Source organism: Balaenoptera musculus, chromosome 11, assembly GCF_009873245.2.
Source record: "Balaenoptera musculus isolate JJ_BM4_2016_0621 chromosome 11, mBalMus1.pri.v3, whole genome shotgun sequence".
Classification (NCBI taxonomy): domain Eukaryota; kingdom Metazoa; phylum Chordata; class Mammalia; order Artiodactyla; family Balaenopteridae; genus Balaenoptera; species Balaenoptera musculus.
The window spans coordinates 1907089-1922274 of record NC_045795.1 but is presented as its reverse complement, the minus strand read 5'-3'; the positions used below and the strand labels follow the sequence as shown (position 1 = coordinate 1922274).

At 46.1% G+C, this 15186-nt stretch overlaps 1 protein-coding gene across 3 annotated transcripts; it reads left to right on the top strand.

Moving 5' to 3' along the window:
* Positions 1–2363: 2363 nt before the first annotated feature.
* Positions 2364–12247, top strand: SERPINB1 (serpin family B member 1). Of its 3 annotated transcripts, none has more exons than XM_036869306.1 (7): positions 2364–2482; positions 4153–4327; positions 6044–6181; positions 6856–6973; positions 8373–8515; positions 8601–8768; positions 10881–12247. In XM_036869306.1, the coding sequence occupies exons 2-7, from the start codon at positions 4160–4162 to the stop codon at positions 11280–11282; spliced, it is 1137 nt and encodes a 378-aa protein (XP_036725201.1). In that variant the 5' UTR covers positions 2364–2482; positions 4153–4159; the 3' UTR covers positions 11283–12247. The 3 variants fall into 3 exon arrangements, with proteins under 3 accessions (XP_036725201.1, XP_036725202.1, XP_036725200.1); XM_036869307.1 differs by lacking the exon at positions 2364–2482 and adding an exon at positions 2489–3259; XM_036869305.1 differs by lacking the exon at positions 2364–2482 and adding an exon at positions 3718–3737.
* The last annotated feature ends 2939 nt before the right edge of the window (positions 12248–15186 follow it).

The window sequence follows — 15186 nt, the reverse complement described above, 5'->3', positions numbered from 1 at the left end:
GTTAAAAATGAACTGGGGATTTGCTCTAATCCGGCCTCCCAAGGCAGCTGACATGGATGTGAGTGTCATGAAGGAGGTTTATAGGCACAGATCCCCGGGGATAGGAGGCACACGATGATACGCCACATCGCGTGGGACCTGGGAAGCACCCAGGTGGGCCAGGAAGCAGAGGAGGAGAGAGCAGAGGTGGTGGGGCCTTTATTGGGGCCTTTATTTGGGCTCTTGCAGGAAGGAACAGGCAAGACACGGTCGGTGCACTGGGTAAGCTTGGGACTGGACTGGATCGTTTGGATCATTTTGGTGGGCTCGGGCTATGCGGGTGGGCTCTAGCTGCCTGGTGCTGGGGTGGTTTAGGGCCGGTGGGGCTTTGATAAAGGAGAGAGTTGAGAGTGAGGTCACTGAGCTGGTTGGTCTGTATGTCAAGGTGCGCTTGCAGCGGAGTCGTTCCCCATCTCTGGGAACCCGCCTGCCCTGGGTTCGCAGTCTCTCCAGGATCAAGAGCATGATGCCAGAGCACCAAGGAAACAGAACATAGGAAAATGTAGTCAGTGCAATCTTCCTTCCTCCCCAAGGGTCCCCTTCTCTCCTGACCTCTAACCCCACGGGTTGGTTCTGCGTTTCTGAACTCTGTGTAACCAGAAGCACACAGCTCACACCGCTGCGTGCGCGTTCTCCTTTCGCAGTGCGCTTGGAGGTGCAGCCGAGTCGCTGTGCGTTGCCGCGGTTTGTTCATTTCCGCTGTTGTACGCTGTTCTGCTGTATGATTTCTCCATTCTTCTGCTTGGACCTGACTCAAGTCCCGCTGTTATGAACGTGCTTGCGCATGTCTCTGGGCGCCCGCCCTTGAACATGCTTGCGCATGTCTCTGGGCGCCCGCCCTCACACGCATTCTGTTGGGTCTGTCCCAGGGGTCGAAATCGCTGATCTAGCAAGGGTACCACACCTTCGAGCTGAGCAGATAAGCCCAACACTGCACAGCACGGGACGTGCCATCCTGCGTGTCCGAGAATCTCTGTGTGACCTTGGTCAGGGGCCGTTTACACTCTGAAGCCGCAAGAGCGCACAGAGTGGTCACTCTGCCTTGACCTTGCACAGCACGCGGATTGATGGATGATTGGTGTATAAAGTCCCTTCTGTCCGAACCTTATACAGTAAATGTATTGATTTAGGAAGTGGTTTCATTCCATATTTGACTCAGATTACTAACTCCAGGTGAGTACAAATACAAAATGTTAGGAGAAAAAAAGAAAATTCAGAACCCGTTTTTCCTTGGTTTACATGTCTGGGATTTTAATTTAACAGCTTTACAGCGTAGCCTCTTTCTCTCGGCTTCCTCACACTGACCTCTTGCTAGAAGCTGATGAGGGGTCTCTAGCTCTCTGAGAGATGGTGGAGACGTTACCGGTTTTATCAAACCAGTCAACTTAACTATGACTGGCTTTCAATAAATGTTGGTTTCTTTATTCCAATCAGCTGTAAAACACTCTACAATCTTAGTTATTAAAGTCTTACTACTTTTTAAAAAAACTATAGAGAGTATTTTTATCTCTCATTACTGGGTCTTCTCTGCCCCTTATAAACAAATTTTCAGAGCCAAAAAGATCTACAAACCCATTTACACTGTATTATCCATACTAATTTTAAAATAGGATTTTTCCTTTGTCCCCTTTTCATGTTGAGATTTGCAAAAAAGCACGGGAGACGTTTCAAGAATGCAGAATTATTACATACCCTCAAGTACTATCAATTTTGGTGAAATTACATACCCAGGCATTTAAAGGGCCGGGGGTGGGTGGGGAAGACCTCACAGAAAGAGTTACTGCATTTATTCTTCAACGATAGTCATTCTACTTTAACGTTACATATAGGGGGAAAACTGATCAGTTTACATTTTAGTATAATGGGTGAGAAATACTTTATTCACACGGATGGGCGTTCTCATGGTGTGCGTCGGGTATGTGAGTTGACCCAGCCTGGTGGGGTCATCACTTGCCAGGGGGGTCTTGGGGCTGAACTCATGGGTTCCTGAGGGACAGTGAATCAAGGATGCTGTTTGGAACTGATTCTGTTTTATCTCACCCTAGAGGCCCCTCCTCACACTCCCCCCAGCCCCCAGTAACCCGGAGTTCAGAGTGTTTGGATAAGATTCCAAAGAGGCTGCTTTGCCCTCTAAGAGGTGGCACCTTGTCATCTCAGTCATTCACACCTTAGTAGGAAATAGTCCATCAGCTCCTTTACGGAGAGCTGAGTTTGCCTGGAACTCAGAGAGGTGCTGGGCCCCCGCGAGCGCGCTGCGTGGAGCCCCGCTCGCCCGCCCTGTGCCCCGCCCAGCCGCAGCCCCGACTCCTAGGAAGTAAATCATCCCGGGGCAGGGCCGCCCTGCCCACCCGCGCCGCCCCCGCCTGCCGGCGACACTCCCTTCCGCTGCTATAAGGGCCGCGCTCGGCGTTCTCCCCAGACCTCGCAGGCAGCCGAGCAGCGGGTAAGGCCGGGCAGGGATCGGGGCCGGGCGGGGGAGGCTCCGATCCGCGAGCACCCCGCGGGGTCCCGCGTCCGGTGGTCACCCCGCCCCGCCGTGCGCCCCGCGGGGTCCCGCGTCCGGTGGTCACCCCGCCCCGCCGTGCGCCCCGCGGGGTCCCGCGTCCGGTGCTCACCCCGCCCCGCCGTGCGCCCCGCGGGGTCCCCGTGTCTGGTGGTCACCCCGCCCCGCCGTGCGCCCCGCGGGGTCCCCGAGTCCGGTGGTTACCGCCACCTGCCCTGCGCCCCACCCGGGGTCCCCGGCGCCGCGTCCCCGGAGCTAGGCCGGGCGGCCTCCGGCCGACAGACGTCGCTCCCTGGGGCCTGAAGGCGGAAGCCGAAGCCGAAGCCGAAGCCGGAGTCCAGAATGTTTCTCTGTCTGTGACGGTTTCCAGGCAGCCCCGGCGGAGCGGCTTCTCCTTTCTGCGGCTGGAGGCAGGGAAGGGAGGCCAGTGCGATCCTAGAGATTATTTATCAGCAACAACAGTAATAATTCAACTTAGGACTTACACGCCGGGCAGCCAGCACGACTGTTCCTCTTCCTCGGCTGTATGTGCGCTGAGAGTCGAGGTCAGGTGGGGAGAGTGCTTGGCTGAGCTGAGCGCAAGGCCAGGTGCTTCACCTGCAGACCCTCCCTGCCCGCAGGAGTGACAGAGGATACTTGTCACCTTCTCCTTGTCCGGCTGCCCGACCTGACCCCAGGGCCTGTGTTGGGTTCCCACTCTCATATCCTTCACCAGCTGTGAGTCTGGGGACCTCTCTAAACACCAGCAAGTGAATCTCAAAAATGAGGATACTTCTGTCTCTTTTGCTGGAATTTGCTTTTTTTTTTTAAAGAGCTCCTGACTTTTATTTATTTATTTAATTTTTTGGGCTGTGTTGGGTCTTCGTTTCTATGCGAGGGCTTTCTCTAGTTGTGGCAAGCGGGGGCCACTCTTCATCGCGGTGCGCGGGCCTCTCACTGTCACGGCCTCTCTTGTTGCGGAGCACAGGCTCCAGACGCTCAGGCTTCAGTAGTTGTGGCACACGGGCTTCAGTAGTTGTGGCTCGCGGGCTCTAGAGCGCAGGCTCAGTAGTTGCGGCTCACGGGCCTAGTTGCTCTGCGGCATATGGGATCTTCCCAGACCAGGGCTCGAACCTGTGTCCCCTGCGTTGGCAGGCAGATTCTCAACCACTGCGCCACCAGGGAAGCCCCTGGAATTTGCTTTAATGAGTAGCAGGTAGCTATGATTTTCTAATAGAAACATTCTTTTTCAGGTAAAAGTGGGCAGTGGATTCATGGCTCAAATGAATCAGAGACTTGAACCCTCCGGAGGGTGGGAAGTGTGCGCTCCCACGTGTGGTGGGGAAGGGCCCAGATGCACCTGTCTGCACGGCCAGGGCCCTTTAGGACATAGAGTCCTGATCCCCTGTCACTGCTGAATCCCTGGCCAGTCGCCCCAAGCTCCCACGTTTGCGCACGTGGAGTGTTCTTGCCCCCCGCGAGAGAGAGACAGAGAGGGAGAGAGAAAGCACAGGTTCGTTAGACAGGGTATTTCAGAGTGGCTGGCCTGAGTTGAGGAGGAGATAGGGAAGTGGCATTGCTCGTTGGCTGGTGTGGCAGGCGGCAGCTCGGGGCTCTGCTCTGTGTTGCAGCCTCACCATGGAGCAGCTGAGCACAGCAAACACCCGCTTCGCCTTGGACCTGTTCCGCACCCTGAACAAGAGCGATCCTGCCGGCAACATCTTCATCTCCCCCTTCAGCATTTCATCAGCGCTGGCCATGACCTTTCTGGGCGCCAGAGGCAATACCGCAGCGCAGGTGTCCAAGGTCAGCAGAAACTAGCTTTCCCAGCTGGTGCCTACCACAGACCGTACCAGAAAGTTGTGCCTTTGAGCTCTTGCAGCGCATTTGTAGAAAACTGTATTTCGGTGTTCAGCATTGTGTGTTATATTATATATTATACTTCATGAAGTCAGACTTTCAGAAAAAGCCCCAGGAAAAATCCACTGGGATGCAGGCTGTCATTCATGATCCAGTCTTTACTGAGCACCTGCGATGTGCCAGGCTCTGTTTTTTGTGGGACTGAGGCCGGAGCAGGAAGAAAGCTGACAGCCCCCCCGCTGTGTGCTGCTTCTGTTCCAGCAACGAGTCTGCACGGCTTTCCTGTAAGCCACGTCCTCCCCCGCCCAGGACTGTCCAGTTTCTGCTTTGCCTGTGGTGCTCAGCTACTCACATAATGTCGGCTGTGTCTTGATACTTTTGAGCATAATGACACCTAGTCGAGAAGTCAAGGGGACACGAGAGCCTGTGACTCCGTGTTCCTACCCCTGGGCCTGGCACCAGGTGTGCCCTGGTGGGCTGTGACCCCCGTTCCTGTGTGAGCAGGAGGGCCCTGCAGGGAGAGGGGGCGGGGATGCTGAGGGCCCTGTCTCTCCTTGGTGGGTGTGGAGGGCACCTGTGTGCGGGGCGTGCTTTATGCTGAGCAGGGAACTCTGGCTTTCCTTGAAAAGAGGGGTGAAAGTGAAGGTCTTTCTAACACACGGGTCACAGATTACGCTGCACTTAGAGCCAGGGAAGGTCCAGCCCGGATTCACGTTTATGGGCCTGTTCCAGCTGCAAAGCTTCTATTTCTGTACTTTAGGAAAAACCAACCTTTTTCATCATTGCAGATACAAAAGCATTTGAAAGTTTTCAAAAATCCACTTTAAAAAAAAACCCCGGTACTAATCACTGTTAGTCGTCCCCTGCAAGGTAATCTGAGCTTCTGTTTTGAGGCTTTCCAGGAACTTTATAAGCTCAGTAAAGAACAGCCTTAAGTTTTTACCCGCATTTCCACTAAAGAGATCTGTCACAGCTCCCCCCCCCCCACATTCCATATCTCAGTGAGTAACTGGACTTTGTACAGGGTGGAGGTTCGTTTCTTGTCCTTAAAAGCAAGGAACCAGCCCAGGCCTCATAAAACCATAAAGGGACTCTAGATGTAACTGATGTATGGGAATTAAACTTTGCGCCATGTTAAATTTAAAGAAATTATTTTTAAGTAAGTGAGTTACTGATGCCAGTAGTGCAATTAAAAAAAATAAAAACCTCTCAATCTGTACTATCTTTGTGTACTTACATAGCTGATGATTCTTATTTTTACTGTTTATTTCCGAGAACTTTCAGTAAAATTATATTTGTATAGAGTATACATATGAACATACCACTTATGATTTTTTGGGAAAAAAGCAGACTTGTATAAATATTTAGCTTGTTAACCACTCCTATTTGTGGAACTATAATTATAACAAAAAAGTGATGGGAAAACAGTTTCCAATATACTTATTATGTTTCACCAAGCTATACATTTTGGATTTTCTATTATTACTTGTTCTCCAACGAAAAGTGACTAATGATGTTCTCCAATAAAAAATGAAAAATGATGATGGCTGGGGATCATCAATAATTAGTAATATTAATTTAATTTGATGGCAGCAAATGCCAAGGAACCAGCTTATAATTTCAAAATAAATGGTTATAGAAATAATGTTTTCTTTCTTTTAGGCTCTCTATTTCAAAGGGGTTGAGGAGATTCATTCAAGATTTCAGAGTTTGAATGCTGATATCAACAAACATGGAGCTCCCTATATTCTGAAACTTGCTAACAGGTTATTTGGAGAGAAAAGCTATGATTTCCTCCCTGTAAGTACTTTGCTCTTCATGTTCCAAAACTGACTAGACAAGGCAGACTTTTTTCCAGCACAATCAAGTCACAGAAGTCAGCTTTAATTTTTATAAACAGTCAGAAAAATGATCTAGAATAAAAACGCGACAGACAGTATTCCCATAAATGGATGTGATTTCATTTTCTAGTCTCCACAGTGAAAAGATTGACCCTGGCTGTTTTGCTAAAGCAAGAGTGAATTCCATAATTCACTTTCAAGTACAATCAGTATTTGCTTGTTTATGAAAATGTTAGTCAAGGGGTAGAAAAGAATTGGTAAATTTTGTTTTATTTTATTTGGGCTGTGCCGTGTGGCATGTGGGATCTTAGTTCCCTGACCAGGGATTGAACCCCTGCCCCCTGCAGTGGAAGCACAGAGTCTTAACCACTGGAGCACCGGGAAGTCCCCAGGAATTGGTAAATTTTATACAACACTGAAACTACTGAACTGTACACTTAAAAGTGCTTAAGATCGTCAATTGAAGGCTGTGTTTTTCACTATACTAAAAAAAGTAGAAGGGTTAGAATTTTTTTTGTTACAATGAAGTATGCCTTTTGGGACAATTTCCGTTGCTTTTAAGGATTTTAGAAAACCATTTCTGTATGGAGTAGGAGTTACTCACATTTCCTTTTTTTTTTTTTTCTTAAACAGGAGTTCTTAGCTTCAACTCAGAAAATGTACGGTGCTGAACTGGCCAGTGTGGATTTTCTGCAGGCCACCGAAGACGCAAGGAAGGCCATAAACGAGTGGGTCAAAGGGCAGACGGAAGGTGAGCGAGGGCAGCCCTGGTCGTACACACTGATGCTTCCTTCCTCCTCCCGCCTCCCCACGCCTCCCCCCGCCTCCCCCTTGCAGGTGACCCCCTCGCCCCTTCCCTAGCCCCTCAGCCTGACCCTGGGGTCCACCTTGCACTGCCCAGGGCCAGACAGCTTGCCTTCTTTCTCTCTTTCTTTTTCTTTCTTTCTTTCTTTCCTTCCTTTTTAAATACCTTTATTTACTTTATTTATTTATTTTTGGCTGTGTTGGGTCTTCGTTGCTGCGCGCAGGTTTCTCTAGTTGAGGCAAGCGGGGGCTACTCTTCGTTGCGGTGCACGGGCTTCTCATTGCGGTGGCTTCTCTTGTTGCAGAGCACGGGCTCTAGGCGCACGGGCTTCAGTAGTTGTAGCACGCAGGCTCAGTAGTTGTGGCTCACAGGCTCTAGAGCGCAGGCTCAGTAGTTGTGGCGCACGGGCTTAGTTGCTCCGCGGCATGTGGGATCTTCCTGGACCAGGGCTCGAACCCTTAGTCTCCTGCATTGGCAGGCGGATTCTTAACCACTGCGCCACGGGGGGATGTCCCCAGACAGCTTTCAAATGTAGGAATTCCTCAAAGTGGAAATGTAAACATGATTCAGCTGAAGACGCTAAATGTTTTCTACCCATAAGTTCCCCAAACTACATTTTAAAATGAAAACTAACATTGAATGTAGACTAAAAGAGATGAAAATCTTGTGAATCAATATTTACAAGCCGCTGTGGTCATAAATACTTTTTGCCAACATCTTGTCTAAGAAACCAGGGTCGGGAGGTGGGGCTGAGTCTCCTCAGGCCGTTTTTCTGGTTTGTGTTTCTGTCGTAGTCACGGAACGGTTGAAGCATCCACAGGACACCTGTGTTCCTTCCATAAGGGACTGTCACGACCATGCCCCATCATGAGTGGGTCCTGTGTTTCAGGGGAGGAACTGTCCTGTCTTTTGGATATTTGTTAAAAGCTTTCCTGTGAGAGTCAGGCATCTAACTTGGAAGATGTGAAGAAGGGATTTATTTATTAGTGACTAAAAACATTTTGGTTAAGAAATTTTTCTTTTCCTGAAAGAGAATGGCCAGTCACAAAATGAGGCCCACTGTTTATCACACATTCCAGAAAAGAAGAATTTTCCTGCTTTTAGCCTTTAAACAATTGACTTGTTTTGAAGTATCGGCCCTTTGGGGGCAGTTTGTGTCACCCTGATCTGCCCCTCGAGTTGGTTTATTTAAAGTAGAAGCACCCCAGGGGGCTTGGCTAACTTAGTACCATGTTAAAGGAAATAGAAGGAAGCATTTGAGTTGCATTTCATTGCTAATCAAAGGTCAGTTCAGATTTGGAATTCTGATAGGTGGATTTTTAAAAAGCTAACTTTGTCTTTTTAGGGAAAATTCCAGAGCTGTTGGCCTCAGGTACGGTTGATAGCATGACTAAGCTGGTGCTGGTGAATGCCATCTATTTCAAAGGAAACTGGCAGGAGAAATTCAGGATGGAGGCCACAAAAGATGCACCTTTCAGACTGAATAAGGTGAGGGGAGGTGACCGTCTAGATGACTGTGTGCTCTAAAGCCACACTGACAACAATGTTAGTGATCTGTGTTTTAATTGTTCAGAAAGACACAAAAACAGTGAAAATGATGTATCAGAAGAAGAAATTTCCGTTTGGCTACATCAAAGACCTTAAGTGCCGGGTGCTGGAACTGCCCTACCAGGGTGAGGACCTCAGCATGGTCATCCTGCTGCCGGATGACATCCAGGACGAGTCCACGGGTCTGAAGAAGGTGCGGCCCCCCCTCCCCGAGTGATGCGCGGACCGTGTGTGTGTGTGTGTGTGTGTGTGTGTGTGTGTGTTGGGTGTAGGTGCTTGTTCTTTGTTTAGTGAGGTGACCCGGTGTTCCTTCCCAGTTTCCTGTCACTCCTTTGTAAAGTAGCCCATCCGCATGTACCACTGAGAAGCTCCACATGTATTTATTTATTTATTTATGTTTATAGAGACTGTTATTATTGAGGTATAATGACATGTAACATTATGTTAGTTTCAGGAGTACAACATAATGATTCTATAAATGCATATATTATGAAATGATTACCATAATAAGTCAACATCCATCACCGCACATAGTTATAATTTTTTTTCTTGTGATGAGAACTTTTTTTTTCCTGCACATATAATTTTATTTATTTTTTTATTGTACTTTTAAAAATATCTTTATTGGAGTATAATTGCTTCACATTGTTGTGTTAGTTTCTGCTGTATAACAAAGTGAATCAGCTATACGTATATATATATCCCCATATCCCCTCCCTCTTCCGTCTCCCTCCCTCCCTCCCTATCCCACCCCTCTAGGTGGTCACAAAGCACCAAGCTGATCTCCCTGTGCTATGCGGCTGCTTCCCACTAGCTACCTATTTTACGTTTGGTAGTGTATATATGTCCATGCCACTCTCTCACTTCGTCCCAGTTTCCCCTTCCCCCTCCCCGTGTCCTCAAGTCCGTTCTCTATGTCTGCGTCTTTATTCCTGCCCTGCCCCTAGGTTCATCAGTACCGCTTTTTTAGATTCCATACATATGCCTTAGCATACGGTATTTGTTTTTCTCTCTCTGACTTACTTCACTCTGTGTGACAGACTCTAGGTCCATCCACCTCACTACAGATAACTCAGTTTTGTTCCTTTTCATGGAAGCCCCACATTTAAATGTTCACCTACTATCAGTGTACAACATGGCGGGAACATCTAAGGTACAGACCGAGTGTAACGCTGGCCAGTGGCAGCTCGTGGAGACTCCCTTAGATGAACTTTAGAGGAACGTGCCATAAATGAGGACTGTTTCATTAAAACAATTTTTTAAAATTAAAAACCCTCAAACATTATAGTATATAGTTTCACCATGTGCTATAAAATCTGCTCATTCTCACCCCAATCCACGTAGATTGTGCATTAAATGTCCAATTGCTACATGACAGAAAAAGATCCATGTGACCTGTTAGTCTGAGAGATAAGCCCACTTCCTAACCTGAACTTTGCCTGCGGTTTCTGTTATTTGTAATTTAAAGGCAATGGTATCTCTTGCCAGGACCAGGAAGAGGCAAAACTGTGAAGAGTGAGGTTTTTCTTCAGTGTCTCTGGCCTGTTGTTTGCTTTTCCCCTCCCCATCCCTGACCAAACTTGCTATTGGAAGGCGTTTAATATTAGCCATTTGCAGCTCTAGAGCATAAGTTAAAACCAGTGTGTTCCTTCTTTCAATTGTATTTCCATATTTGTCCGTTCCTGATTATAAAAAAGGAAGTCTGGAATTACCAGCATCAGTAGAAAAGTGGAACGTGCTTCCGTTCCAGTGCAGTAGCAGCAATAATAGTAACGACAGTAGCTGACGTTACACAGCGCTTGTATAGCGTGACTCATTCAGCACTGACTCCAAGTACGTACTACTGTGATCCCATTTTAGATGAGGAACTAGGTCCATTTCTGTCTTTACCAATGAGCTAAATCTATTAGAGATAACTTCAGCTGTGTGAGGTTCACAGATCACCACAGTGATCACTGGGGTTCAGAATAAACAGAATAAAATAAATGGAAGAAAGCTTTAAAATATCCTATTGCGTCACTCGACCAATTAGGGTAATTTTAGCCGGGATGGCCAGTGATCCAGCGTGGCAGGGGCTTGGTGAGTCCTGGGTGGATGGGCCCTTGGTGGCTTGGAACGCAGCTCGGTTCATTATCACCAATAGCCAGAAAGAAATGAAATCCTCCAAATGGAATCCGTTATGGTACAAAACATGAAGGAAACTAGTGAGCAGCTGATATGATGGGCCCATTCATTCAAACAATGCTTCATTAACTTACTTACATCACATGATTTCAGCTCTTCTTTTTGCCCACTCTGAATCCAGATTGAGCAACAGCTGACTTTGGAAAAGCTGCGTGAGTGGACCAGACCCGAGAATCTGGATCTCCTTGAGGTCAACGTCCAGTTGCCCAGGTTTAGGCTGGAGGAGAGCTACGAGCTCAGCACTCCGCTGGCCTGCCTGGGTGTGCAGGAGCTCTTCACTAGCAAGGCTGACCTGTCCGGCATGTCGGGAGCCAGAGGCCTCTTCATATCGAAGGTGGTCCACCAGTCCTTCGTGGAAGTGAACGAGGAGGGCACGGAGGCGGTGGCTGCCACCGCAAACGTGGCCACCTTCGCCATGCTGATGCCGGAGGAGGATTTCACTGCCGACCATCCGTTCATTTTCTTCATTCGGCACAATCCCTCTGCTAACATCCTGTTCCTCGGCAGACTTTCTTCCCCATAGAGACTAGAAATACAAGGTCAAGCTTGGAGCGTTTTACCTGCCCTTTCAATGGTGACCATTTTCATAGATCTTTACCAGTAAAACTACTATCCAAAAATGAATCTTTAATCTCCTTTGTAAGCTCAGTTCTGTTGGCTGGTTACACCCATTAACTTGGCATGGGTATCTGTTCTTCTTTTTTTATGCTAAAAAAAATCCAGTGATTTCTTTTGAATGCATCAAGTTAAAAAAAGAAAGAAAAAAATCAGACGATTCTTGACAACGTAGAAATCTATGAAGTTGCTATACTTTCCTGAGAGCCGGGGGGAACACGGTCACTCTGTCATCTGTTTTACAGATAGACTTTTGGAAGCCGTAATATAGAGACACCCTGATTGTTGAAGGGAGGCTTAAAAACAGATATTCAATTGAAATACCGCAGAGCGCCCCAATTAAGGGTCTGCGTTATGAAGACAGACTTGCCTTGGCAATGTCTCTGACCCTGTGTTCTGCAGGATTTGTATCCCATTACAGCCCTCCAGGTTTCAAACTATCAAAGAGCCACCTGGTGATAACCTAACCCCTCCAATTTTTTGTTCTCCCTTTTCCCTCCTGATATGAGTTGGTGTGGGATCACAAGGAATCAAGCAGTAGGTGTCTTACCATGAAAGATGCCAAGGAATGACAAAAATAAAAATGTCGTAGGAGATACTATTAAGCAAAGAAGTGGCGCAGAGATCTCACTGTTTACCGGCTTCTGCCGTGTTTTCTGATAAAGGCTCTTGACGTCCATAATACGGTACAGGTTTTTATGGTAATGGGACGGCTTTATGCAACGCTGTGGTGGGAGATGGGGTGAGGATGTACTCTGATTAATATAACCCTTTGTCAATGCACTCCTTGGAAGGGGGCGTGAAATGCTGCATCTCTGTGCTCCCCAAAGCTGGTGGGCTGGTTAATAAAGTTTCCTAAGATTCTGCAAACCAGACTGACCTCAGTCCTCTTCTTGTTTCTCCCTGATCTCAGACAAGCCAAGACTGCAAAAGGGGGTTCTTGGCCTGACCAATGATCATGTCTGTGCTGATAGGGAGTGACTCCACAGCACAAAACAAAATTTCAGCAAATCTCATGTTGGCAAGCATTTCTTCCTTCTTTTTTTCTTAAGATACTTACTAGCACCTGCCATATCCCAGGTGCTTTTAGCTACGGGGACAACAAGAAAAGCCACGGTCACTGCCTTCTGCTATGCCTCCCTTTGCCTCCTCGCCCTAAAAGCTACTCAGTGATTTAGACTAAATCGTGTTAATCAAGTTACATGGGCTCCAAGCCAATCTGCTCAAATCCTCTGTTTTGTATTTGAGGGAACAGGCCCACGGACTACCAGTCAGTTGTTGAAATCAGAAAAACTAGTAAATTCAAGAGCAGAGAGTAGATCCAATTCTTTCTTTCTTTCTTTTTTTCTTTTGGCCTCCCTGCACGCGGCACGTGGAATCTTGGCTCCCCAGCCAGGGATTGAACCTGGGCCCTCAGCAGTGAGAGCGTGGAGGCCAAACCACTGGACCGCCAGGGAAGTCCCCCAGTTCATATTTTATGTGGAAAACGTCTACTTCTCATAATGGTGAACTAGGTAACTCAAACCTCCTAAGACCAACTGAAAAACCAACCAAACAAAATAAGCATCAGCCCATAGGAGGAAGGTTGACATGATCATGACGAATTACTGGGCCAAGATCCAGGAGAAACTGGCGCAGTTGGAAATCACTTTTGCCCCATATGCATTTCCCAATCCAAAAGAGAGAAATGAGGTGTGAAGCAGGGATTTTGGCAATGTTCTAGGCTAGGTAGGCTGAGTTTGGACCTGTCAAGGGCGGGGGCCCCATTATACCTCCCGTGCTTTTGTTTGACACCCTACAGGTATGAGTGAGCCGTCTCGGAATGCAGCCCTGCTATAAGTCGTTGGACAGCCTGGAAAATTCCAGCCCCTAGAATTGGATTACATTCATCCTGGTTTGCTAAAACCCAGAGGCATATGGCAGAAGCAAACAAAAATCATCTCTGGGGAAAGATTACCCACAAACCTCAAATTATTTTTTTTAATCAGCTTTTCTTATACAACACCCAGCATACAATCAAAGATAACTGAATGGGTGAAGAGCCATGACAACGTATATTAAAACCAGCAAAAAAACAGTCCCACCTCCCCAAAAAAACCCCCAGACAATAGAAACAGAAGTACTGGGGGCCCCAAATATTAGAATCATCACACACAAATTATAAAACAACACGGTTTTCTATGAGCAAGATGACAAAAGACAAGGTTAAACATTTCAGCAGAAAACTGGAAACCTGAAAGAGACACTGCATCTTTGAATAAAAATGAAATAGAAATTCCGGAGCTCAAATATATAGTAATGAATGGAGAACTAAATAGATAAGATTTATTAGCAAATTAGATATAGCAAAAGAGAGAAACTGAATTGTCATGGTCAGGAGAAATCATAATTTCTTCCAGAAAGAAAAATGTAATAAATAAAATCCAGAAAGACGAAAGGATGGAAAAATACAAAAGGGAAGATAAAAAACTCAGATGAGTCAGTAAGAAGACACTCCACAGGAAAAGAGAAAAAAAGAGACAGCGTGGGGCAGAATAATGGTTAAAGAGCTAACAATCAACATGAGGGTTCCAAACTGATACAACATCAATTCACAGATTCTCCAAGTCCCGCTCAAGCCCCAAGCAGGATACTACAGAGAAACACATCTCTAGATGCATCCAGTGAAACAGCAGAAATCCAAAGACTAAGAGATGATCAGAAAACAGATAAAACCACCAAAGGAAAAGGACAAAGTACCGTCAGAGGAGCAGTGGTTAGAAAGATAACACATGTATCAACAGAAATGAGGAAAGCCAGAAGATCACAGAATGATTCTTTTAATATGTTGGGGAAAATAGCAACAGAAAACCCTACCAACCTAGATTTATTCCACACCCAGTAAAAATATCCCTCAAGATTTTTTCAGACAAACAAAAACTGAGAGTTCACCACCAGCAGACTCAAAAAAAATTCTAGAGGATGTTCTTTATGGAGAAGGAATGTCAGAGTTATAGGAAAGAATAAAGAGGAAGAAAAAAACTGTAAATATGGTAAATTTAAACAAATATTGACAATATTAAACAACAGTAATAATGTCTATAGACCTTCAAATATATACAGAATTAAAATATAGCATAGCAGTTGGGGAAGAAAATGGATGTAAAAGTTCAAATGTCCTTGCCTAGTCTGGGAAGAGAATAAAAGTATAAGTACAATTACATTAGATTTTGATAAGTCAAGGATGCATGTTGTGCTGTCTAAGGTAACCACTAGAAGAATAGCAAACAGGTTTATAATTTCCCAAATAAACCAGAGAGGAAAAAAGGAATAACAATAAATACACAATCAATCCAGAAGGAGGAAAGAAAAAAGAGAAAGAGATACACAGAACAGGCATGACAAATAGCAAGATGGTATATTAAACTCCAAATAATTACTTAAAAATGTAAATTGACTAAATGTTCTAGTTAAAAGACAAAGATGGTTAGGCAGGGTTGAAAAATTACTAGATGGTGTCTGCAGGAAATATATCTATAACATAAAAATAGAGAGCATTTGAAAGGAAAAGAACGGAAAAGATATCATGCAAATGCTAACCATGAAAGTAGAGGTAGCTAAAAATATTAGGCAAAGTAGTTTCTCTTATTCCAGAGATAAAGACAGACATTTCATAATGGTAAAAAGATTCAGCTCATTAGGGGAACATAACAATTCTAAATTTGTATGCACCCAACACCACGCCCTCAAAATGAAACTAGCAAAAATAGAAAGAAATAAAGGAGAAACTGGTCTGCAATTTGAGAAGAATGTATGTTGCCACCATTTATACA